Here is a 26,588-nt window from a genome sequence, read left to right as displayed (position 1 = left end):
GTGTGTTCGTGGGTGCAAGATTACCCAAGCCAAGCCTATTTTTATGCAAAAACTTTTTTTAATGTCAAGTGTCAGAGCACATAATTCTGCTGCTTAAAAGCCTCCAGTGGCTTCTCATTGCAACTGGAACACAATCTAACTGCTTGGTTTGCCAAGACTGCTCAAGCTCACTTCATTCTCTCCCCACTGCTCACTATGCTCAAGCCACGCTGGTCCTTTTGCCATTCCTTAAGTGAGCCAAGTTCATTACACTCAAGAGCCTTTGTGCAGGCTATTTCTTCTGCTCAGATTGCCATCCCTCTAGTTCTTCTATGGTGGGGGCTGTGGGGCGGGGCGGGGGGGGGGGGTCCCTCCTGCGTAAATCGAGGTGTGAACTCAAACATCACTTGCTCAGAGAAGCCCCCCTGGGACTTCTGTGGCCAAAGCAGCACCCCAGAGGCAACTCCCTGCCCCATCAGTCAGTTTCCTGTCTTCACAGCACTCAGCACTATCTGAACCCGTTCTGCTTGTTTGTCTGTTTTTCTCCCTCCCAAGAATGTCAGCTCCTTGAAGGCAGGGACAATATTGTCCTTGCTCATGGCTGTGTCCCTAAAACCTAGAACATGATCTGGCAAAGAGTGTGCACTCGATAAATACATGCCAAATGAATGAATGACCATTAAGATTTTCAGAGAGGGGCCGGCCCGGTGGTGCAGCGGTTAAGTGCACACGTTCTGCTTCAGCGGCCCGGGTTTCACCGGTTAGGATCCTGGGTGCGGACATGGCACCACTCGGCAGGCCATGCTGTGGCAGGCATCCCACATATAAAGTAGAGGAAGATGGGCATGGATGTTAGCTCAGGGCCAGTCTTCCTCAGCAAAAAGAGGAAGATTGGCAACAGATGTTAACTCACGGCTAATCTTCCTCAAAAATAAAAAAAAGATTTTCAGAGAGTAAATTTCAAGAAGAACGTGCATTTCACAACGTCCAAAAAGTTAAAAAATAAGAAATGGCAAAAAGAGAGAGAGAAAAGGGAATGGTGGCTGCAAGGTGCTGGGGATGGAGGGGTGGGGGTTATTGTTTTTGTTTGTTTGTTTTTGTGAGGAAGATTGGCCCTGAGCTGACATCTGTGCCAATCTTCCTCTATTTTTTATGGATGGGATGCTGCCATAGCATGGCTTGAGGGGCGGTGCCAGGTCCGCACCAGGGATCTGAACCTGCAAACCCTGGGCCACCGAAGTGGAGCATAGGAACCTAACTACTACACCACTGGGCTGGCGCAGGGAGTTATTGTTTAAAGGGTGTAGAGTTTCAGTTTTGAAAGATGAAGAGAGTTCTAGAGATTGGTTACACAACAATGTGAATGTTCGTAACACTACTGAGCTGTATACTTAAAAATGGTTAGGATGGTAAATTTTTTGCTATGTGTATTGTACCACAATTTTATTTAATGGCAGAAGGCATCCAAAGGGGGCTGGCCCGGTGGCGCAGTGGTTAAGTTCCCACACTCCGCTTCAGTCACAGGTTCAGATGCCTGGGACGGACATAGCATCACTTGTCAAGCCACGCTGTGGTGGCATTCTACATAAAATAGAGGAAGACTGGCACAGATGTTAGGCTCAGCAACAATCTTCCTCACAAAAAATAAAAACTAAAAAAATGGCATTCATATATCAGTCCATGACATCATTAAAAAAGGATGAAAACTCACAACACTAAAATCAAAGACTGAAGGATGATCTGAGACCAGACTTGGGAGGAACCCCTATAACATAAATAATACAGCAGATGGAGCTGGACTAAGAATACCAACACAGGGTTCAAGACACCAGAATCTTCCATAAGAAAAGTGGACAGACACTGCTTACTTGTCCCACTGACCAACTCATCAGATTCTGAATTCTGGATTCAGAGCTTATATACTGGGCAGCTGTCTCGTAAACACAGGGGTACTACTTTTTAAAAATTTTATTTTATTACATAAGTAGTAAATGTCCTCTAGAGTAATTAGGCAAGCTTAAAAAGCAAGCTTAAAAATGAGATCTGCTTACCTAGGCAATCAGGACAGTGTTCCCTCCATTACTCCTACATGTCAATTCTATCCCTCCCTCCCCTCCATATTACCATCATTCAGAGATAATAACCCAGGAGATAACGCAACATGAAGTAGAATGTGGTGGAGCAGTGATGTGCTGCATCCTGGGATAGACAAAGACCAGGACAGGAAGAGTGACGGTCACAAAGCATACTGGGAAATGTAGTTTCCTGTATACTCTGCAACTTCAGAGTGTCAAAGATCCAGAGAGTAAGGAGAGGAGAAAAGCCCAATTTAGATCAGTCCAGCTGCTCTAATCAACAAACACTGGTTTTAGAGTCTTGACTAGACCTGTCTCGTTTGAGGATGAAGGAGGAAAACTCTAACATAGAGCAAATGAAAAGGACTGCATAGAGCTTGGGAAAAGAAACAGTATCCTCAGAAGGCTTAGAGGAAGAATATGTCTCTGAAATTTCTAACGTAAGATGTCAGAGAAAACAGCAGGAAAGTGTATCCTCAGCAGAACACAAGATAAAGCAGCCTCTAGGAACAAAACCAGAAAGCCAAAAGAAGAAAACAGGCTGCGGTAAAAAAAGGAGACGGATGCACTAAGGAATTATTATGAGGGAACTAAATCAGCATTAGAATTAAAATAACACTGAAATGAAGAAAAAGTAGACTCAACACTGTAGAAAGTCAAATAAGTAGTACGTCAAGATAAGGAAGTTCTACCAGTGTGCAGTTGCAAAGAGCGCAAAAACGACAACAACTAGACAGGAGGTAACAGAAGATGCACACAGAGATCTAAGAGACCCTGAAGGATCGAGATCAGGTCAATGGAACAGAAACAACAATGACAGAAGTAAAGAAAGCCAGCCTGAGCTGACGAGAGAGCTGTGGGCACTGCTGAAACAGGCCACCACACTCCAGCAAAAACAATGGGAGAGACTCACATCGAGACGCAGCTTAGCGATACTTTCTTAGGCTTTTCATTACTGAAATTTCAAACACATACAAAAGTAGACAGACAATAGTATAATGAATGCCTAGCTCGAAGTTTGGCAACATTTTTGAATAACAAAAATCAAGAGAAAAATTTTCCAATCATTTAGGCAGAAAAATTAGACTTGCCTTAAAGGGGAAAAAAAAAAAATCAAGCTAGTCTTGAATTTTGCTACAACACTAAATGCCAGCAGGCAAATAGATGAAGAGAAGAATGCAAATAAAAGGGGATAATGCTCATCCTCAGGCAAGCGATCTTTCCTCTCCTAAAAAGAGTCAACATTGACTGAGCTCTTGTTAGGTGCCGAGGACTATCGTATGTAATTTATGTGTGTTCACTTACCTCACTCTAACGACAACCCATGAAGTAGGTTCTACTATTACGACCACTTGACAGACAAAGAAACGGAGGCACAAAGAGCTAATAAGTGGTAGAATCGAGATTAGAACACAGGCAGCCTGGCTCCAGAGCCCAGACTCAAACTCTACACTCTATGCCTTCTCAGCGGCACTGAAGACACTCAGAAAATATTCTACCTTCTGAGGGAGAAACTATGTGAGGACGTATACTAATATATGAAGAAAAGCAGCAGAACTAAGAACTCAAGACTGGAGAAATCATGTATGAAAGGACCGGTGGTGAGCAATGAAGCCAGTTAAATACAGAGCTGGGCAGGCCTGAGGGTGAGGCAGAAGAGACAGGAGCCTTGGGTACAAAATATAAAGAGGCACCAAGACCCTCCATAATCAAGATAAATGAGATTTAATCAGTATCACACATTAAGAATTAAATTAATATTAAAATACTACTAACAACAATAGCCCCCATATTAGATTACCAAAAATTGGTAAGTATATCAAAAAGATCAAGGAAATTAAAGTATGCTGAGTCTTCATCACTAAAGGAGAGGGTCAAAAAGTAGTGTATCATTCTTGTCTTTGATGATTAGAAAAACATAGGCTCAAGAATGCTTATGAGAAATGTAATGCAACCACTTCTAGAATTCATAAATATATTTTTTCCCAAAACATCAGAGAAGACAAGAGTAAAGGAAATACAACCCATGTAGCAAAATAGTGAGAAAACAAGAAAAACAGCACGGAAACGTAACCACAAAAAGCACAGAGGAGACCAACGGAAAAACAAACACCATTTGAAAGAAAAAAACCAAATGGACTACATTACTCTATGAAAGACAGACTCTCAAGATTGTGTCATAAAACAAAAAGCAAGTCTAAACCCTATTTCATTAATTCTAAGACACCTATTTTCACATCTCTGAAATTAGAGTTCATCTTCTAGTCAATGGCGTGTCATAGTTTAATTGGAAGCTTTAATAATGGTGGTTTTTACTATTGATGGTATTTGACAGTTGAGAAAATAGGCCTCACCTATGGAAAGTGACTCAGAAAGGTCTAAAGCAGGAAGAGGGTCAAAACATACCAGGGAAATACAAATGAAAAGAAGACCGAGATCAAAATATTACCAGGTGGCTGCTGCCTGACAGTAAAATCAACTAGCTGGACATTAAGTACCTTTCACTCTCAGGTTTACCCTAATGCTCCTGAGCAGGGGATCACCAAAGATGCCACAACAGAAGAGAACAGAAAGGCGAAGGGTCATGCACAGGGTTCACCAAATGCAAATGCAATCCTTAAAACAGGCTTTTACATACCTGGTAGCTCCTTCCACAACATGCCTTAGTAGATATAAGAAGAGAGGAAAGAAGGAAGTCAACTATCAGGGTCTTGGTTCCCCAAACCAACCAGAAGCAGAAAGAAAGCTATACAAGATTTAACTGTGGACTTAACGGTTTGAGTGTGGAACCATCTTCATCCATCCTTGGCTCAGTCCCCATGCCAAGGCTGTGAGGACTCTGTCCAGAGGCCTGTGACAGGAGACAGCACCAGGAGGGTCCCTCTCTCCTCCTATAACACAGGCATTTGTGCCTCCCCAGTTTCAGTAAACCTAAAATGGTTTTCCAAAATGGAGTAAGATTGACATTTACAAACTTGAGAAAAACATAAGGCATATTTACAAGAGAAAGCTGGGATGTTAGAATCTAACTGCCTTCTTTAGGGAGAAGTTGCCACTCAAAGACTCTGTTTAGACAGTTGCATTAAAAAAAAAACCTCCACCATCCGAAATATTCTACAACGCCAGTTTTTCTCTTTTCCCAATATGCTGTTTACTGAAGGAATCATCACATGTCCACCTCGGCTTTTAATCACAAAATAAAGGAAGGTGGCTTATGTAGGGCACATTTTCACCAGAAGTAGTAGGTGTCAGGATAGAAGGTATAAGAGATGGAGAAAGTGCAGGGCGTCTCTGAGTGGTGGAAAAGAGATGAACATTCGGAGTCTAAAGATGACTGGAAAAAAGTGAAGCCCAGCAGAAGGGAGAAGTCAACTGGCTGAAAAAGCCAAGAAGTCCTTATAATAGTCTCACCTATTTGACTCTTTTTGCCACACCCAAAACGGGAGGACCAATGTAACCGGCTTATTAACTGACGATCCCCACAAATCTTTTATAAGAAAATGAAAAAGGTTTTGGAAGGACAAGGTAAAGCAAGCACGTTAAATCTGGCTCTTCTTCTCCTGCTTTCAATTACATGCCTCTTGATCTTTCGTCCTGATCTTTGTCCAAGGGCATGTGTGTCCTGCACTGCAATTCCCCAAGGCCCTGCTGTCACCTGCTCTGGCAGTTTTGACTCCAGTGTTCTTTCCCAACATGCCTTGCCCTGATCATTCTGTTCGCACCCAGCTCTTACCTGGCACTAGAATGTGCATGTCTGGTTACAGGTGTCTGCTCTGACTTCTAATATGGTTCCCTGGGTCAAGGCCTGCAAGCAAGGAACTAACCAGAAGAACAGACAACAGAGCACACTGTACCCTCAAACCACTTTAAAGGTCCAGTTTCTCTCCCACACTGGTAATCCATCTAAAGCCCAGCCTTTTCCAGTTCTGAAGGTGGTCCTGCCTGCCTTTCCGCACAGAATGGGAGGCACACACCTAGACGGGGGAAAACAGATGCCCACCTACCCCTGCCCCCAACATTCACTCACCTCCATCAAGCTGTGGAGGCAGATTTAGTAAGCCACCAGGAACAGAAGAGAACTGCATAGCCTAAGCCTTGACCAAAAAGCCAAGCGACTTTATTAATTGTAATTACAAACCTCTCCATAAACAGAAGTTAAATGAAGCATTTCATGCCAACTCTATCTTAGAGATAACATTGGAGACAGGTCTAGAAGCTGAATGCATGGGTGGGAGGCAGATGAATACTAAAATACTTTCGGATTTCAGTCCAGTTGCTCAGCATGTTTGAAATGAAATGAGCATTAGCAGCAACGTTTGCAGACAAAGGCTCCAAAGCCAACATATTCCCCAGAAAATGCAATGAAATACTACAGAAGATGAAGCACTACAAGACCACAAATTAATTTTTGATTCGGAAAAGGAGAAGAAAAAAACAATGCAAGGGTTGGAAAGCAAAGAGACTCGAAGCTGGAACAATGCGCAGGGATGCTTGGTATGCTGTGGGGAATCTGCGCCTCCCTGCCCGGTGAACATTTAAAGGAAAGCTTGACAGAATTTCACTTTAATGAGATTTTGATTTCCATCAACCCCGCCTGGTGCTCCTCAGTGATAACCGTTATGTTTTTATCAGTGGGAGTCAGGCTGCTATGGCTGCTATCACCTCCAGGGTCCCGAGATTCTAAACAAACATATTAGGTGGTGACACTACTGGGGTCACCATATTCTCTCATTCCACTAGCTTGAGATTCTGGAATTCTGTTTTAATTGCAGGCAACTATGATGTTTTGGATGCAGGAAGTAATTTAATGTTTTTCTCCACTGTGTGACCTAGATTTAAAAGACACATGCAGAACATTTTAAAACTTAAGGGGCTATGTTATATGGAATATAACTTCTAAAAAGGTTAAGAAGACAAGGAAATAAAATAACCATTGTGATCTTCATACTCCCTCTAGTCTCCAACCTTCAGTCAAGTTCCTTGATATGAATGGCTGAAAGGAAGGAAGAAAGGACAAACGGCAGGGAAGACATGCAGGGGGCAGCACCACACGCAGCATAATGTCAGGGACACTGCTTGGTCTCTCCTCCTCCCAAATAGTTCCCACTTCAGCCTGTCACCACCTCTGAAATTCCCACCTTAAGCTTTGTCCCTCGAGGCCCTTAAAAGCATCAGAGACCCAATGAAAATTAGGAAAAAAAATCAGAAAATTTGCTAGAAACCAGCTCTGAAGAAATATTTAACAGACTGATTTTAGGAACAAGAAAATGGTTCAGGGGCTGGCCCCATGGCTGAGTGGTTAAGTTCGCATGCTCCGCTTCAGTGACCCAGAGTTCGCCAGTTCAGATCCTGGGAGTGGACCTACACACCACTCATCAAGTGATGCAGTGGCGGCATCTCACATAGAAGAACTAGAAGGACCCACAACTAGGATATACAACCATGTGCTGGGGCTTTGGGGAGAAAAACAAAAAAAGAAAAGAAAATGGTTCAAGCTTATACTTACCAGCGAAAGATTCTTGGAATGAGCCCATTAGGTTGCAGAGGCCAGGAGTTATGGTACAGTATGAGAGATCACAGAGACCTTGAAAAGCCTCCAGTCTAGCTCTGAATTTGTGCCCACGCCCCTCGGGGTCATTGAGGCTCAGTCCAGATCAGGAAATGACAAGGAGTCTCATGGGGGCTTCAGCATCAGAGTTCCAAGTTGAGAAGGAAGGAAGAGGAAAGGGAGAAAGGCAGGTGTGGGCGCCTTCACTCTGTGCCCCAACACACACATCCGCTCCTAGACTGGATCCTGCACCAGAAATTTCTTTTTTCTTTTGTTATAAAGGACATTTACAGGGAAACTGGCAAAATTTAGTAAGGTCTGTAGATTAGGGAATAGAATTGTATTCATGTTAATTTACTGATTTTGACCATTGTACTGTCATTATAAAAGACAGTGTCCTTTTTTTAAGGAAATACGCACTGAAGTATGTAAGAGTAAAGATACGTCATGTCTGCAACATCATCAAATGTCATCATTTTGGGAGTTTGGAGGCGGCTATATGAGAATTTTTCATACTATTCTTGCAACTTTTCTAGAAGTATGAAATTATTTTTTTTAAAAAAGTAAAGAAAACAAAATAAATATCTGCCCTGAGACAATTATGATGTGAGCAAGACAGTGTCTCTGGCCCTAAGTTGGGGGACCCAGAGCCTACTGGGTGGTCTGTTCCATATTGAACAAAGAACCCCAAGAAGAGGAAGGGATCTGCCCCAGTGGGAAGAGACTGTCTCTCGCCTCAGCTCTGCCACTTAGCTGGGTGACCTTGGGCAAGTCATTTAACCGCTCTGAGCCTCAACATCTCATCCAAATGATGGGCATAATATCTGCTTTGTAAAGATTTCAGAAACTGTGTAGCAAAGGCCAACCACTGGTTGAATCAGAGCTCAGTAAATGATGAGGGGTGTTACAGAAAGAAACCCAAATTACCCAAACACAGCCTACTCTGGAAAGCTACCATCCCTTCTAATCTTAGTGAATTGGAGGGCCAACGGGACTGGAGGAAAGCATGAAATAGAGACGATCACTCATGACCTAGCCTGACTTTTCATCACCTAAGTTGTCTCGTTTCCTTAGTAAGTGAACCCTGGGCCACAAAGCTCAATGAGGCTTCCGCTAGTCTCTTAATTCTAATACTTTATAATTACGTACAACATGACCAATCTCAAGCTATTTTCACCTTTATCGTGGCATTTAATCTGCACTAATATCTTTATATCTGCTTATTGATTAAACCCTCCTCCAAAGGGATTAAGGCATCTTAACAAACTGTATTTTTATCTCTAGTTTCTTGATAAAGAACTAGAAATGCCTCTGGTACGTATCCCAGAGAAATTCTCATACAGGTCCTTGAGGGGACATGCAGGAGGATGCTGACTGCAGCGCAGTGAGCGGGGCAGAAAGCAGGAGGCCATGTGCGTGTCCATCATCAGAGGGCGTTGGGGAAAATGTAGTGGATGGACACCAAAGGCACATTAGAAATAATGGACCAGAAGCTGCAAAGCAATGGATCTTAAAAATACAACACCGAATGCAATGTCATAGTTGGAATGAGATACAGAACATGATGCCAGCAGGTCTAAAAGGAGTTCCATAGCATTCATGTAAACATGTTAGTTAAATGTCTCATAGGATGTTATATTTCTGATTGGTAAAAGACAAATATATCCCAAATTTGGTAGGGAAGGAGAGATGGCTAAATGGAGAAACATTTGGATAAAAGGACAGACGGATGGATGGATGGATGGACGGTGGCTGGATTTAAAGACGGAAGGCAATGGAGCGACACACACACACACCCTGGATGGTACTCATTTGCAAACACAGAGGAGCCCACAGGGACGTCTCACCTGAGGCCCCTGGCTTGTGGCTGGGCTGGCTCACGTGGTGCACACTCTGCTGTAGCAAGCTGAGGCACTCCCCAAGGCAGCTGAGGGTGGCAGCAGAGGTAGCTTTCAGGAGCAGCAGATCCTGGTCCAAGGCAGTGAGGGGGCCAGAACCTGGCAGAGACTCGATGGCGTGCACAAGGTTCTTCTGCTGTCCCTCCACCTGGTTCATCATCTGTCAAATGGGAAGACGGCAAGGAGGTCAGAGGCGGAAGTCCTCCTTTCAACAGGCCTGGGAGCCAGCACTTAAACCACAGGGCTGAATAAAAGTTAGAGGAAGGTGCAGAGAGAAACCATCATCACCCAGACTACAAGTGACTGAGAGTCAGCTCAGAGGGTGTTGGGGGCCATGTTAGTCCTTTGACAACACAGGCCTGGGTGAAATCCGTCTGGGTGAATCTATCCAAAAGTACACATCTACTGCTCTGATCACAAGAGAATTTTAGAACTTTAGAGATGAAAGGGTCCATTATTTTCAGACCTTCTGAAGCTAAGTCAATAGTGAATACATTAAAAGTAGAAGTCTATGTGACCCTCTGTAAGGTTCTTTGAGTATGGAAGGTAATCTGAGACAGTGGATGAACCGTGGCTTTGCCTCGGAGCAATGTTAATTCCTTGCTTTTCCTCCAACTCCTTGGCAGTCTTTCTGAAGTCCAAGAAGTGAAATCTGGGGCCGGCATTTTATGAGTGAGATCACAGTGAAGCCAGCACTGAACCATTCCACCCCAAAAAATGCTAAATACGATGTGACTTTCTTAACACCATGTAAGATGCCAGGAGGGAGAGAAAACCCAGGAATTCTAGAGCCAGCACTACTCCATGGCTGAAGCTATGACAACCCAAAATAACCATATTTTGTGACCTGGCTTCAACTCATCAACTACAGATATGCAGTAGTCTAATTGTATCTTTGAACTGACAAATCAAGGAGAAAGGAACTCAAGAACTAGAAAAGGACTTTACTGGTTACCTTGCGACAGACATTCATCCCCCTCATGTTTTACAGCTTCTCTCACTAAACAAGCTGATGTTCATCAAGGGCAGGTCTAGCAAAGAAACAGTCGCTCTGAAAGAGGAGGAGCTAAAGCAACCAGTCCAAGGTCCCAGGGCTGGTCAGCATCAGATGCAGGAACCAACTCCTGGTCTCCAGACTCCCATCCACTGTTCTCTAAGCCTCCCCCACAAAAGCCATCCTTAATTTGGAGCAGTATCTCCTGCTTTGTCACTGTCACCCTCAGAGGATCCTTGTTACCATCATGATGTCACCAGCTGGGGAGAAGCATTAATTCTGTAAGGACCACGGGACTTGGACACAGAACTCTTTCTATGGTCAGCCTTATTTTCCTATTGAAAACAAACACCTGCTATTTTCTATCATTCCATCTAGTTGTTTGCTTTAAAAAAAGGCTCATCCCTTGCAATCCTACTCACCAAAATAGGTGTCATTACCTCAAAAAGATTTTTTTTAAAAAAATCAATGCTAAACATATTGCCCTGACATGGTTGGGAGCACTCTCACCTCCATGAGCACACCCATCCTTTGGCCATGCAAATTACTTTCTGCAGATTTCAGAGTTTATACCTAGTCATTCTAACTCCTAAAATAGCACCTCAATCGGTATTCATTTCTCCTTCAGGTCTTCCCTTAAAAGTCACCTTCTCAGGAAAGCTTCTTGAACCACATAATTTAAAATTGCATCTCCAGCGCAACCCTTGGGCCTCCTATCCTCCTCACCAACTTATTTTTCTCCACCACATTCCAACCTAACTTGTAATTTACTTATTTATTAAGTTCGTTTGAGCTAGTGTGAAAGTAGGGATCATTAATTCCATGCTGTTCACTGATGTATCCCAAATACAGTAAATATCTGTGGAATGAATGAACGAATCCCCTCTTTCACTCTTCTCTCACTGAGGTGCAGGAGAATCCATTTATGACACAGTCTACAGAAATCATTATACTCAATTAGTGTAATACGGCTGAAGATTTAGTAAATGGTAACATCTCCATTATCAGTTTACGTTTGTCAAGAAAAACTGCCAAGTTCTTAAATTTAACTTCAAACAAGATAAAATGTTGATGTATTCTTTGACAGTCAACTATATGTAGAACTGCTAACAGTTACAGAGAAGTAGATTTCAAGCTATTTGTCATGGTCAGCATTTCTGTAAATTCCTATTATAAAATGTTGTCTTAGAAAAATTATGTGTTGAAAGGGAAGAAGAAAATATGATGATGAAACATATAATACATTATGTCTTGGCTATTAAGGATGATGCCATAACACTTAAGAGAAAAGGTAAGAACAATCAAGCCATTAACTATATGGAATACACTCGTTTTTAATCAATGAAAAGAACTGTATTCCAATTATATAGTATAGGTAAAATACTTCTAATTTCACAAGCGTAAAATATTATGTAAATCTCAGGCAATAAAAACACAAAATTGACTTAAAGAATCTTCTACTCATGCCCAGAGATGGAATCCACATATCTGCTCTCTAAAAAGCATTCAGCAGTATTTGAAAGCCTACCACCAGTAACAGAGGCAGCACGGCCTGCTAGAGGAGGCATCGGAACCAGCAGTGGGGTATAGGTTTGACACTTACAATGACTGGAGAAGTACTGGCACTGAGTGGGAGGGGGGATGGGGTGCTAAAGGCCCCATAAGTCAGGGCACAGCTCCATGCAAGAACTTTCCTGCTCAAAATGCCAAGAGCGCCCCCTTGAGTAACCCTGTGCTAGAGACACATTGCTAACCAGGCCCTTGATGGATTTCAACATCTTTCTTGGTAAACTGAGCACTAAAAATAAACCGAGCCTAGCACAGTGCTTGATACACAGTAGACACCTCCTAAAGATTTATTTTCTCCCCTTTTTCCATGGGATGTGAAACAGAACTGTCGTCTTTAATGACACAATCAATGCCAATCTTCACCTTACATTAGCTTCATCAGGCTCCAAAAGAAACTGAATGAGCCCTAAAAGAAATGCAGGATTCCCAGCCTCAGAGCTGTACATCACAGTTATTACTGCTCTAACATTTCTAAGACTAGGAGGCAGTGATGAAGAAGAGTCTTCATCAGACTTTGGAAGAACAAGTTTTAGCTATTTCCATATCTAATTTTAATTAAGGGCACATATGAGAAGATGAATGTGGCACTGAAGAGCTGTAGGCAATGAGAATACCAACAGCAAATTCTTAAAGCAGCTCGCTCTTCCCTTCAAGGTTCCTGCGGGCTCATCAACAGAACAGCACAGCACAACCATCGATGAGCCGACTCGCCTACCGCTCGCTACCAGCCTTTGAAAACGTTGAATCACTTACTTTAATTACTTAAGTTTCAAATCAGAGCTCTAAACACTTCTGAAGCACATCAACATTAATCATTTGTGGGTCTTAAGAAAAAAAAGAATGCACAAGTTTCATTTCTTTCAGGCATTTGGCTTCCACAATCAGCGGCTTTACCATCTTGTAACACAGGTGCAAAGTGGGGCCCCAAACGAAATTTCAGAGATCCACCCCCTGAAAATGTCAACTCTGAGGCTGTGAAACTGACTAAATATAGGTCAAGTTGCACCTCACAGATAAGCAAACTTCACAAAGAGGGAAAAAATTCGACAGCCCATTTCTCACAGCACAAACAATGGCATACGCATTGCAAAATCAAATCATAGGAGTTAATGCTAATAAAATCAGCGGCTGCAGATTTTATTTTATTATTTTATTTCAGTGAAACTGAAACCAAGATGCAAAGATCAAAACCCAAAGACATCCAGCTCAACAAGATTAGGTCTAGCCATGGGGCCGGCCCGGTGGCACAGTGGTTAAGTGCACACATTCCACTTTGGCAGCCTGGAGTTCGCTGGTTCGGATCCCGGGTACAGACATGGCACCGCTCATCAAGCCATGCTGTGGTAGACGTCCCACATATAAAGCAGAGGAAGATGGGCACGGATGTTAGCTCAGGGCCAGTCTTCCTCAGCAAAAAGAGGAGGATTGGCAGCAGATGTTAGCTCAGGGCTAATCTTCCTCAAAAAAAAAAAAAAGTGACGGTGAGGGGCGGGCCCCGTGGCCAAGTGGTTGGGTTCATGCGCTTAGCTTCTGCGGCCCAGGGTTTTGCCAGTTTGGATCCTGGGCGCAGACATGGCACTACTCATCAAGCCATGCTGAGGTGGCATCCCACATGCCACAACTAGAAGGACCCACAACTAAAAATATACAACTATGTACCAGGGGGCTTTGGGGAGAAAAACGAAAAAGTAAAAATCTTAAAAAAAAAAAAAAAAAGATTAGGTCTAGCCAAAAAGAGAATGAAGGGGAATGAAGGGGACAGCAAAGGGACGGGGTGTCGTTTGCTTTCACTGTTTCAGACTGTTCTGAGCTGCAAACTTTGGCGCAGGTTTTGAGGAGCGCCTGAAAGGTCAAAGTCTTCACAGGCCGGACATCAGCAAATACCAGCTCAGTCACTCATCCAATAATAACCAAAGGATCAGCATCAAGCGCCTCCTGAGCACAGAGTTCTCGTCCTAAAGTAACCAGGGCTGCTTGCCTTGGTGGGCAGAGCCTCCTGGGCTCAGGGTCCCCGGGGTCTTCGGGAACTCAATCCATCTTGCCTGGAAGTAGACGAAAGAATCTGACGCCAACTTCAAGGTGGCCTTGGTTTGGCAGTTCTCCTTAGCCTGGAGGAATTCTGGAGTCTGTTCTAAGTCTGTGTCAGGGATCAGGCCTTGGCTAACTTAGGCGTTTTTCCACCTGGGCAAAGTCCTCAGCTAGGCTTAAAAGCCACGCTTCAAGGATCTTTAGAACCAAAATTCTCACATATACACACTCACACACACACAAAGCTTACCATCTCCATTGATGTAGAAGATTTACTATCCCACTATCCTTATTAGCATTAATATTCCAGGAGACTCCCACCCCAGAAATGATTTGATAGCTCATTACAGAAACTTCCTGAAACATCCATCAACTCTTTCACGAAAACCATCAAAAGGCAGTTTGCACCCTAAAATTCTTTAAATGCTTTGCCTCAAAATCCTTGCCTTGTTTGCACCACCCCTGAACTGTCCTATCTTGATCTTTACAGGATCCTGATGAAGTCTCTGTATCATGAATCAAACTTCTAATTCTCAGTAGGTTCTCCGCTTGCCCTCCCCTCTCTGAGGCACTGCCGATGGGAGAGGCGGTGCTCTCCCTTATAGTGGTGAACGATGAAGTCATCTTTGCCTTGTCAACAGATTGCATTGTTGATGTTTGGAGGGCTGACATTCCAATCGCCAAAGCCTTTCTCCAAATCTCTGATGTTGGGACACAGTAAGTCCTGGCCTCACAGCTGAACGATTTCTTCTTCTCGCTGCTGACTTTCCTACCCGACGTTTAACCTTCCTCCTCTACTTCCTGTGCTATGTCTCGTGTCCCACCTCTTGGCACAACATCTACCTAGAATGATTATCAAGAGTTTCCTTCAGACAGGGTCCTGGGTCTCCTGGGGACACTGCCCTCTGTCCTTCTAAGCAGTCCCGTGTAGGCCAGTCCTAAACGTCTTATGGACTCTCAAATCTCTCAAGGCTGATCTGGTGCGTGGAGACAGAAAACTCCATCTAGTGGACAGATCTTTAACTCCACACCTCTCAGTAGGGTTAAGAGAATTGACAGTAGCAGTAAGGGACAAAGATGGGCAGGAGGAAATGGGGTCCATCTCCAATCAGGGGAGGCTGATGGCCACATAGATGAGGTTACAGAAAAGAATAAAATGAAAACACAGGAAGAGACAGAAAGACCAATGTAAGGAACATAAGGCTCTATAACATAAACCAAATGGAAAATGGAAAGATCTCCAAAGAATTGACCACTAGGTCTTTGATGACCTTACTGCAGGGGCCAGCAGACATCTGTAAAAGGCCAGAGAGTAAATATTTAAGGATTTTTGAACCAGTGGGTCTCTGTAGCAACTAGTGAACTCTGCCACTGTAGCATGAAAGCATGAAAGCAGTCAGACCAGGTATAAACAACTGAACGTGGCTGGTTGCTCCAATAAAACGAACATCTGATTCATCTTGGTTTTGGCATCGGATAATTATTTTTTCTCATTCAAGTTGGGATTTTATTGGTTCTTGGTATGACTAATAATTTTGCATTTTATCCTGGATATTTTAACATTTTAGCTGCCATGTTAGAAGATTCGAGGACCAATTTGATTTTTTTTTTTTTTAAGCAGGCAACCACATGTTTAGGTTGAGCACACAGGCCCTAGCCTACTTTTCTGGCCCATTTCAATGACAATCTAATCTCAGAGCCTTCGTGGTCCTATTTTGATCTACTTGATTTTCTCTCTCACCTTCGGGGCCCCTCCACTGGTCCCTGCTGGTGCTGACTGAAAGGACAGAAGGAGCTTCCCCAGACCAGGGAGACTTGCGCCTCAAGGTGGGAGAAGGGAGTCTCCAGCCTTCCCAAGAGGCTGCTTGTTTTGGTGGGATCCCCGTTGCCCTCAGGTCTGGGTCGGGGAAGGGCGTCTCAGGTCTGAAGTCATTTTTATGCCTTGAGGCATAGGAGTCTGCTTTCTTTTCAAAGGTACCTAAGTGCAGACATCCTACGCCTCCTTCCAAGTCGAAGACTGCTTCATCAGCAGATCTAACCGGCCAGATGGAAGGCTGCTGAGCACCATCCATAAATCTTTTTGGTAATAGAATCTAATCTCCCTTTTAGAAAGCTGACAGGACAGAAGCATTCATCATTTCTAGGTTTTTACCTACTCTCTGGATTCATACCACTGGGCTTTGGACTTCACGGTGCCATTACCGAGGCTGACCATTTAAACGACTTAAGTTACGACTCCAGATTTCTCTGTCCATTCCCACTCCTGGGAGGCAGGATAGGCTAATGGCATTTTTAAGTTCAACATCTTGACACTTGGCCTTTATCACATGAGATGAGGGGGATAAAAATGACAGAAAAGAGCAGTTGAAAGGCCAATCCAGAGACTGGACATCCAAAGTCTGTTATGGTCCCTCCATAGTTTAAATACAAGTATTTGAGTGGTATCAAGACATGTCAGTGCTATTTATAAATGAGTCATGCTGTCAAGGGCAAAAAGCAAAGGCAAAATTCCGAATTTTGCACATGCGCACACACACTCAAAAAACACTTCCTGAAGATGTGGGAATGAGTCTACTCCATTTCTTAAAAATAGATTCCTTTCGGTCATACCTTCACCTTTGGCTTTTCTACAGTCTTTTCCTCACCACTCCCAACAACAACTCCACAGTGCACAAACATGAAATGCAAATTTTATTTTTACAAACTCCTAAAAGGCAAACCCATACTGAGACATTCAAGAAATATGAGATAATAGCGTTCATAGCCAAATGAATCTTACGGCTCTGTCAAGTCCATCTCTTTCATTTTGCAGGCAGGAAATCTCAGTCCAGAGGGGCCAGGTGTCCCTGCTGAGGTCACACAGCTCACCTGTAGTGGCAGTCCTCACACTCCACTTCAGCGTCCTCTACGCTCTGAAACACGATCCTGTGGGCTTCCTCCTCTTTCTTTCTCATTTTCTGAAAGCAAACTATTATCTCCTGCCACAGCAAGTTTCTCCCACTGTCCCTCTCTCCAGCCTTTCTCATCACCTGAAAACACTTTGTTTTTGTTTTTCTGCTTACAAACGGCTGCCTCACTCCATCGACCACCATCCCAACAATATCAGACAGTAAAAAACGTTATAGGGAAGGCAGTAACAACTACCTGTAATCCTACTTCCTAGGAAAAAATAAGCACTGTTAACATTCTGGTATCATTCTGACTCTATACACACACGTTATATTATTTTACTTAAAAAGGACCATCCCTTATATATAATTTTGTAACCTTTTATCGCTTTGATTACATCAATCTGATGCCTGGGATTTACTTCAAAATAATCCAATGGGGGTAGGAGAGTAAGGCTGAAGTGATATGGGCTTTGGGAGGGTGTTGAAGCTACCAATGGCAACATGAAGGTTCAATGTCGCCCTCTCTAATGTTTTCATGTTTGAAAATTTTCATAATAACAAGGTTTTCTAAAATAGAGAGAAAGTACATGGTTATGGATTGAACTGTGTCCTCCCAAAATTCATGTTGATGTCCTACCCTCCCAGTAGCTCAAATGGGACCTTCTTTGGAGACAGGCTCTTTACAGAGGTGATAGTGGGCCTTAACCCAGCATGACTGGGGTCCTCGTAGAAAGGGGAAATCTGGACCCCGACACACACAGAGGGAGGATGAGAGAAGCCACGAGGAGAAGATGACCATCTCTAAGCCGAGGAGAGCGAGCCGGGACAGCTCCTCCCTCACAGTCAGAGGGACCAATCCTGCCGATGTCTTGCTTTTGGATTTCTAGCCTCCAGCACCATGAGATGATAAATGTCTGCTGTTAAGCCACCCAGTCTGTGGTCCTTTGTCACTACAGCCCTAGAAAACTAACACACTCCTCATAGACATCCTTCCACATAAACAAACATAGGTCTCATTTTAACGGCTGCACTGTGGAAGAGCTTTTAACTCCAACAAAGTCGACCCTGGCTTTAGAGCAAAACCTCCTTTGATGCAGTCTCACCATCACTTTTTTTTTTTTTCTGTTTTCTCTCCCCAAATCCCCCCAGTACATAGTTGTATATTTTAGTTGTGGGCCCTTCTAGTTGTGGCATGTGGGACGCTGCCTCAGCATGGCTTGATGAGCGGTGCCATGTCGGCGCCCAGGATCTGAACCAGCGAACCCCTGGGCTGCCGAAGCAGAGCGCGTGAACTTAACCACTCGGCCACGGGGCCGGCCCCTCACCATCACTTCCTCTCATGTAATTTTTTTTTTTCTTTTTTTGTTTTTTTTGAGGAAGATTAGCCCTGAGCTAACATCCACCACCAATCCTCCTCTTTTTGCTGAGGAAGATTAGCCCTGAGCTAACATCTGTGCCCATCTTCCTCTACTTCACATGTGGGACGCCTGCCACAGCATGGCTTGACAAGAGGTGGGTAGGTCCGCGCCCAGGATCCAAACCAGTGGCCCCAGGGCCACTGAAGCAGAGCACGCGAACTTAACCTCTGCACCACTGGGCCGGCCCCTCATGTAATTTTTGCTGAAGGAAAAACTGAGGGGGAGAAAGTACTTTGAGAATTATGTAACAGAAGATGCCTACACAGAGGTTAAAAATTATTTTCTCATTCTGCGTGTCAGTACTGAATATTAACATGATAGTAATGAGGGGTGCAAGAGACAAAAGGAATAATCTCTCATCTTGTTCTCAAAGAAAACACCACAGGCCAACAGGCCCATTTATCTACACCCTCTGCCTCCCCGACACACAGACACGGACCTGAACAGGATCCTGAACTCAGATCAAGGAGCACTCTCTCTGGACACAGGGTGGCCACTCCAGTACCATGCCCACAACCAAGGCGACTCTCTCTGTTCTCATTAAAAATATCTTTCTCCCTACTCTTTTTAATTTGAATATTTTAATAATTTTGATTTAATTTTTGAGGAAACATTGGTTCACAACATACAAATTTCAGGTGTACGTCATTATATTTTGACATCTGTGTAGATACACCCTGTTCACTACCCAAAATCGAATTACTGCCCATCACCACACCCTTTTATTGTTGTTGTTCAAAAGTAATACCTATCACAGGAAAAGCAAATAATCAAATAGAAGAAAAAATACCCGTAACACGTCCAAAAACAGAGAAAATAAATGTTAAAATCTTGGTATACATACTTATACAATTTTTATGAATATATATGTATTTTTACTTGTTATGAAAATGGTTGCACATCATAATATTGCTTGTAACCTTTTTTATTCCATATCCCATGTCCGTAAATTCTGACAATACTATTTAAAATACTGCAGATCGTTGCAACTCATAAATGTGCCACAATTTATTGCTCACTTCCCTGCTGCTGGACATTATGCTGAGGTCTAACTCCCTTCTCTGTGACAAATTACATTCAACAAACTTCTCTGTAGCTAAATCTTAGCATAAATTTGTAATGATTTTCTTAAAATAAGCTCCTCGAAGAGGAATTGCTGGATTTAAGGGTATTTAACATTAATTTTAAGGCTTCTGCTAAACACTGTCAGCTCGCTGCCAAAAAAACTGTATTAATTTGTATTTCCTCAGCAGTGTGCGAGCTGACCTCTTCTTAACACTCTCTAAAATCATCTTTTACTGTTAACCAATTTCATAGGCAAAAAAATTCAAAAACCAAAAGCCAATATTTCATTGTTTAACTCATTGTACACGTCCCTGTATAATGTGGGGTAAAGAAAGGTTAAGAAGTTCCCATATCCAGCAAAAAGTAGTAACTAAGCCGTAGAGATCAAATGCACAGTAAAATGAATATAGACAACAGTATTGTACCATAATCACCAAACTTGCTAAGAGACTAGAACTTAATTATTCCAACCACTAAAAAGAAAAGATAACAATGTAATGTAACAGAGGTGCTAGGCATGCTACGATGGCAATTACAATATATAAATGTATCAAATTAACAGGTTATATACCTCAAATTTACACTGTTATATGTCAAATACTTTCAATAAAATGAAGTTTCCATATCCAGTAAAGAAAATATAAGCAAATAAGAATAAAGGGAGTCCAGAGAGTGTTCCTTCATTAGGATGGAAGCAGCAATGCGGATGACCGGGGGTGGGCACTAGCACAGGGCATGGGGCAAGAGGGTCCCCAGCAATGAAAGGAGAGCGAAAGTCCTGAGGAAATGGAGGGGAAGGACTGTTTGAAATCCAGAAAGCTCTCGAAGAAGCCATACTTCTCTCCTAAGAGGTCCCATATTGAGTGCCTGCTACTCTCTTTTAAAATGTATTGCTGTTAGCTCAAATATCTACCCAAAGTAGCAGACAAGAATATAACAACCTAGTTCTCTTTTCCAGCTAAAATTAATTTCACTAGTGCCAATTATTTTCAGGAAAGAAACGTATCTCCAAAGGGCACTTGAAGGGGGGGGGGGGAAATTGGACAAGAACTTCACGCCTCCAGGCAAATCCTTTATAGCATTTGAGCCTTGGCAAATGAAACTCTGGAGAGACAAACGCATTTATCAGGAATCTGCTTCATTAATCTGAAAGGGAAAACTAGGTCAAGGGATAAGCCATCAGTAATTAATATTTATTGTATCTCCACTGGGTAAATGACACTGCAGTCACCATTTTACAGAAGAAAGAACATAATTCCTACATGCAAACTGCTTACAGTGTAATCCTCAAGGTGGTCAAACATGAGCTGGAACAATGATATACAACACACTGTGCTTTATAAAAGAGCTAACCACCCTGCATAGATGCCTGCATGTGAAATTGCTTTCCAGCGACGGAAAGAACTAGCCTGGATCCATTCCCACTCCTTCTCCGCACTTCCCCACGACTCTGGCATACGCTTTTTAGGAAAGTAAGCGTTAGACTGTATAGTGCATAACCACTAATCATACAAATAAACATGTAAAAGGAAACTCTATTTAGTTCCATGCATGTCTCTCTCCAGGCCTAGCCTACTGATTAAATCAGTCAATTAATCCACTGCCATACAGTGAATTCTTTACGGGAAGGGCCCATGGGACCTTATTCATCAAAGGATTCTATTCACAGGCAATGCCTAACATCTATGTGCTGGTTGGATGGGTGGATGGAGAAGAGAAGGGAGAATCGAAGAGGGAGAAGGAATGAGGTGGCAAGTGAAAGGAAGGGGGAATGTAGGGAGGAAGATGGGGGGGAAAGGTGGGAGGAAAGAGAGGAAGGGAAGAGTAGAGGAAGAAGGGAAAGAAGGCGAGAGCTCCCAGGTTTCAGGAAGTTGTAACAAGCTGGCATGGTTCTCTAGCGAATCTGAGAACACCCTTCCATTGCCGCTAGTCTTGTGTTACTACTTCCACTCAAAGAATCAAGGATATGTTTTCCCCTTTAGCTTGGGACCTTGGAACTTCAGCTTAACCGTCAATCCTCTCTAATACCAATCTCCCCAGGGAAGAGGGATACTGTAACTGCACGTTAGACATCTCGAGGCACACAATAGTCTCAAGTTTCTTATGGCCCCTAAATTAATCTACATGATCCTGGGAAAAACAAGGCCCTACCTGAATGGGTCCAAGCTCAACTTCCAGTGTAGTCCATGGCATGCCTTTCTCCTGGTCAATTCTTACTCTTTCTTCAGACCTCAACTTAAGGCTGCTTTTACCAGGTAGCCTTCCACCATCTCCCAAAAAGGTCATGATCCCCAAAACCCATAGAACGCATTATGGTCGTAACTAAGTCATGTGTTATGTTATGAGTTGGTTCATCTCTCTCACTCTTATCAGGTTCTGAGCCCCATGAGGAGGAGGACCTGCCTCTTGTTCACTGTTATTTCCCCAGCACCTAGGACGAGGCCCGGCAAACTGTAGGCCAAAACTATTAGTTGAAAGAATGAGTGAACAAATACTTGGGGGCAAGAACCCAGGTACCTCCTTGAGAGACGGGAACTGGCTGCCCGCCTCCCTTCCAGGCATGAAAGATGACAGGGAGATCTGAATGGCACTAAGATACATCTATATGAATGAAAGTACCCAAGTCACATCTAAATGACAGCCAGTGAGTGAGCCATTAAAATCGACAAGTGAAGGAGGTATGATACCAGTTCTGGGGACGAACAGGAGCGGTTGATCATTTTCTTGCCATATCAAGGCAGAGAACTTTGGTAGTCAGAGGACAAGATTTCACACTTGTCTTGTATGCCTCCCAGGGTCTACTTGGCCATGGTCACAGAGAGCGTTTAGTAGCAAAGAACAGAAATCCACCCATGCTACTTCAAGGAGAAGGGGAGCTATTGCATGGGAAATTAATTTACAATGAAATAATACATTTTCCTCTACATGAGAGTAGGGCTTCTACACCTCTACAGGAGAGAGGCGCCCAGAATCTCTAGAAAACGCTACTCTCTGTCCTTCAGATATCCTGGCCTCTCATCTCTGTTCCTCAGTCTCTGTGGTCTCTGGTTTTCGCACCTTCTCTCTCCCTCCTCTTGCCGAACTGAAAACGTCTTCCACTTGTACAAATCGCAGCAGAGCCACTGAAGCCAAATCTACCCAATCTCGTAGGTCTGGCTTGCTTTCTCTCCTAATTCAAATTGGAGAGAAAGGGAAGATGACTGGCCGGCTATGGTCCCGTCAGTGGACACTAGGGCTGTGGAGAAGGACGGTCCTGTGATACAAGAGCTGGGGATACACAGACCTACCCCTACAGCACATCTCTCCCCTCTACCCACTCCTCTTGGACTGCGATATTTAACCCAAAATAGGACTCTAACATTCAGGATATATAAGGATGCACACTATTTATAAATATTTTTAAAACTCACTTCTCAAGAAGATTTATGTGTCAACTGGAACAGCAGTCAACATTCTAATCCAAAACAATTAGTCGAATAATGAGGTATTTCCCTAAACTTAATGTTCCTGTGACATGAATGCCAGGAGTACACCATTTCCCATAAGAGGGTTCTAGAAGTACACTAAATTCTTGCAAATGCTTATGACAAACACCCAACTCCAACTGAGCCCAGACCACCCCACCTCTTTTTTCTTTCATTTGTGGTACCATCTCATAAGGCAAAGTCAATAGAGTACATCAGGTTAGAAGGAGTTTAAGAAGAGACAAGGGGGGCCAGCCCGGGGCCAGCCCAGGCCCAGTGGCATGGGTGGTTAAGTTCGTGCAGTCCGCTTTGGTGGCCTGGGGTTTGCCTATCTGGATCCTGGGCACAGACCTACACACTGCTCATCAAGCCATGCCACGGTAGGAGTCTCATATATAAAGTACAGGGAGATGGGCATGTCAGCTCAGGGCCAATCTTCCTCAGCCAAAAAAGAGGAGGATTGGTGGTAGATGTTAGTGCAGGACTAATCTTCCTCAAAAAAGGAAAAAAAAAAAAAAAGGCAGGTGGGGGGAGCAGCCAGCCCAGTAGTGTAGTGGTTAAGTTCGCGTACTCTTCTTTGGCAACCTGGGGTTCACAGGTTCAGATCCTGGGTATGGACCTACACATCACTCATCAAGCCACAGTGAGGCGACATCCCACATATAAAGTAAAGGAAGACTGGCATGGATGTTAGCTCAGGGACAATCTTCCTCAAGCAGAAAAAAAGGTGAGGATTGGGAACAGATGTTAGCTCAGGGCTAATCCTCCTGAGCAAAAAAAAAAAGAAGAAAAACAGAAAAAGAAGAGACAGGGGCTCAGTCCACAGTCTTCTCTCAGCTTATACCTTTCCTGATGATTTCCAAAGTCTAAAAAACAACCCAATTAGCTGTGTTACCTATTTCCTCATGTCAGGCACATAGGTCCAATACTTCCACTAATGTTGTGGAAATTAAAATTACCACCAAGGAGCTCTGGATTTTGCTACAGCATTAGCCAACTTGTACTCAAGAGCCCTCTGGAGTCCTCCCTATGAAACTGTGATTAAAACAATTCCCTTCTTCATGAGAATAAATTCTTCTCTTCCCATGACCACCACCAAACCTGAGACATAAAGAAAATGTCTGACCCTGGCAATGACCTTTGAAAATACAGGATCTGAAAACAGAATCACATGTGATTCTCACAAAAGGCGGCTCGTATGTATCGTCCCTGCCTTCTCATGAAGATACTGCCCGCTTGGACAGCTTCACGCTCTTGACTTTCCCTCAGGCTACACCTTGCCTAGAAATCCTTGCCTCCTCATGCTTCCTGGTCAAAGTCCTACCAAGTTTCCAAGGCTGAGCTCAGGGCAGGGCTTCTGCGTGAAGCCCTCCTCATTTCCCCAGGCAGAAGTTAGACTCACCACGCCCCAGGCTCTCCAAGCCCTCTCGTGAGCGCTCGCCTTTCTTCAACATCTTGAGGTCTGGGGAGCAGCCCTTACCCTGTTTCCTGAGCACCTGGCTAGTGCAGGGCGATGCTAAGTAAGGTTTTCAGGAACCTCTACTGCATCCTTCAGGCTTTGGGTCATCGCTTCAGTCTTCAGGTTTGTTCTTTTCCTGATGAAAATGCTCCACTTCAGTTACATTTGTGTCGGTAGCCGAATTTTGACGAATCGGGGCATTTATGGAAGGAAAATGCATTTTCTCCTTCAGTTCAGAAAATGCTTAGAATAACTATCTCCCTTTAGACTTATCTGTACTGTTGGTTCACCATCTAGAGATTTTAGAAAATGTGTAATATTAGCTCTTCTTCCAAATATTTTCTCATGTTTCCTAATTGCAAAACAAACACACGCTGTAATTCTTTCCACACCTACAACGTAAATACATATTTCAATCTAGAGAGAAATTGGCTTTATGTAATATAATTTTCACGTAAATTTACTAGCAATAAAAGGTACCACTCAGCATGAGGCAGGCTCACTTCAGAGGCTTCTGACTGTGTCTGTTACCCTCCACCCTACCCCAAAGCACCAAAACCCAAAAAACTACGTATCTAAAAATGCAATTCCTCTAGGAAAAAGCAATAGTTTAAAATATTACTTCGAACTGAAATATATGGTAGACTCTAATAGAGCTAATTTCCTCAGCTTTTACGTGGAGTAGGTACACTTTTAAGGGCTCCATAGCTCCAAAAAGCCTGGTTAATCTGAAGGAGGATGACCATCATGCCCACTACACTGCTGCCCCCTGCGGCCAGAAGGATGGGCACCTTCTCCAGACCCTGCCCCCTCCTGAGACAGTGGCGGCTGTAGACAAAAGAAGCCCACAGCCTACTGAGTGCCAAGCACCATAGAGAGTAAGAAAGGGCAACATAGTTCCTTAAGGGCTTTAAGAATGAATATAGAAGACAAAATATGTACATACAACCACCAAAAAACAGTATAAAATTACAATGTTAAGTTATAGAGTAAGGGCTGTCCAGACTAAAAGGATTCTGGGAAGAGTGAGGCCAGTGAAGACAGAGGCCCCATACAGCCCAGTGGTTCCCAATCTTTTCACCACTAAGGAACCCACCGTGCTCAGCATGAACTTCTTGCTTTCAATAATTTGTCCACATAAGAAAATCAGAGCACTCAGTGACATTCACCCAATCCCAGGCAAGAGCACAGAAACACAGATGACTGCCGGACTTCAGTTAGGTATTTTTAAGTGATGAAAAAAAACTCATAGATCTCCTAAGAGAGAAGGTTCTGGAATCCATGAACCCTAAGATGCTTTCTCAATGAGCTTCTCAGGAGGTCTGGAATACCCACAAAATGTATTCAACGACAGGGTTACGTGCCTGGAAGCATTTTCCTCCTAAGAGTCCTTAGCTTTCCCTAGATTCTCTAAGGGACTTATAGCCAACAGTAAATCAATCAACAAACAAACAAAATTAACATCTGTAGGCCCCGGGATGTTAGGCTAGGAAGTCCTGGTAGAGATGAGGAGAAAGGGTACAGATAGCACTTCCGGCAGCTGTGGGGTGGGCTAGGTACCAGGCTCTCCCATTTGCATCCTGAGAGGTTACTATTCAGGTTTAAATTTTAAAAATCTACTCTTCTTTTCCATACCAACTCCACCATACTTTCCCCTTATCACTTCCCATCAACAATTTTCAAGATTTTTTTTTTTTTAAATAGGCAGCTACAACAGACCATATTCTTAACCATTTATCCTGTGTGGTCAGTTCTCCTTGGCAAACAGATCAGTGTCTATTTGCAAAACCAGTTGGAGAAACAGGAGTTTCTCATCTGACACTTGCTACGTCACAATCTATAGAAACTGATTAGCTAAAGTACCTGTAGGCACTAAGCTGAGCTCAGCTTCATGGAAAATTAACACTAGATAAATAAATAGTGGATAGCGTGTCTAAGTTCCTACCCAGTAAATCTACTTATTGGTGGAGGGAGCGCCTTTCCCAGCCCCCATCCTGGGAAGCAACAGAGTTTAGGGTCCGAGTGTGCAGGCTCAGAACTACTTACTAAGTGTAACCTGGGCAGGTTGTTTAATCTTTCCGGACCTCAGTGTCCTTCCCTGTAAAATGGGGTTCATAATAGTTCTTATCACACAGGCAGGTTGTGAGGAACGAATTAGTCACTAATCGTGAACCACTGAGAAATGTTCCTAACACACAGC

General features: G+C 43.4%; 1 protein-coding gene across 4 annotated transcripts in view; it reads right to left on the bottom strand.

Annotated features, from left to right (window-relative positions):
* OSBPL10 (oxysterol binding protein like 10) overlaps positions 1-26,588 on the bottom strand; it is a 285,409-nt gene that overhangs the window by 70,788 nt on the left and 188,033 nt on the right. For all 4 annotated transcript variants that reach the window (XM_070575904.1, XM_070575905.1, XM_070575906.1 and 1 more), the window contains exon 5: positions 9,450-9,660. In XM_070575904.1, coding sequence (XP_070432005.1) covers positions 9,450-9,660 — 211 coding nt within the window. The remainder of the gene's footprint in view (positions 1-9,449; positions 9,661-26,588) is intronic.

Source organism: Equus przewalskii, chromosome 15 (assembly GCF_037783145.1).
Source record: "Equus przewalskii isolate Varuska chromosome 15, EquPr2, whole genome shotgun sequence".
NCBI lineage: Eukaryota > Metazoa > Chordata > Mammalia > Perissodactyla > Equidae > Equus > Equus przewalskii.
The sequence above is the reverse complement of the archived record's forward strand: the minus strand, read 5'-3'. Positions and strand labels throughout refer to the sequence as shown.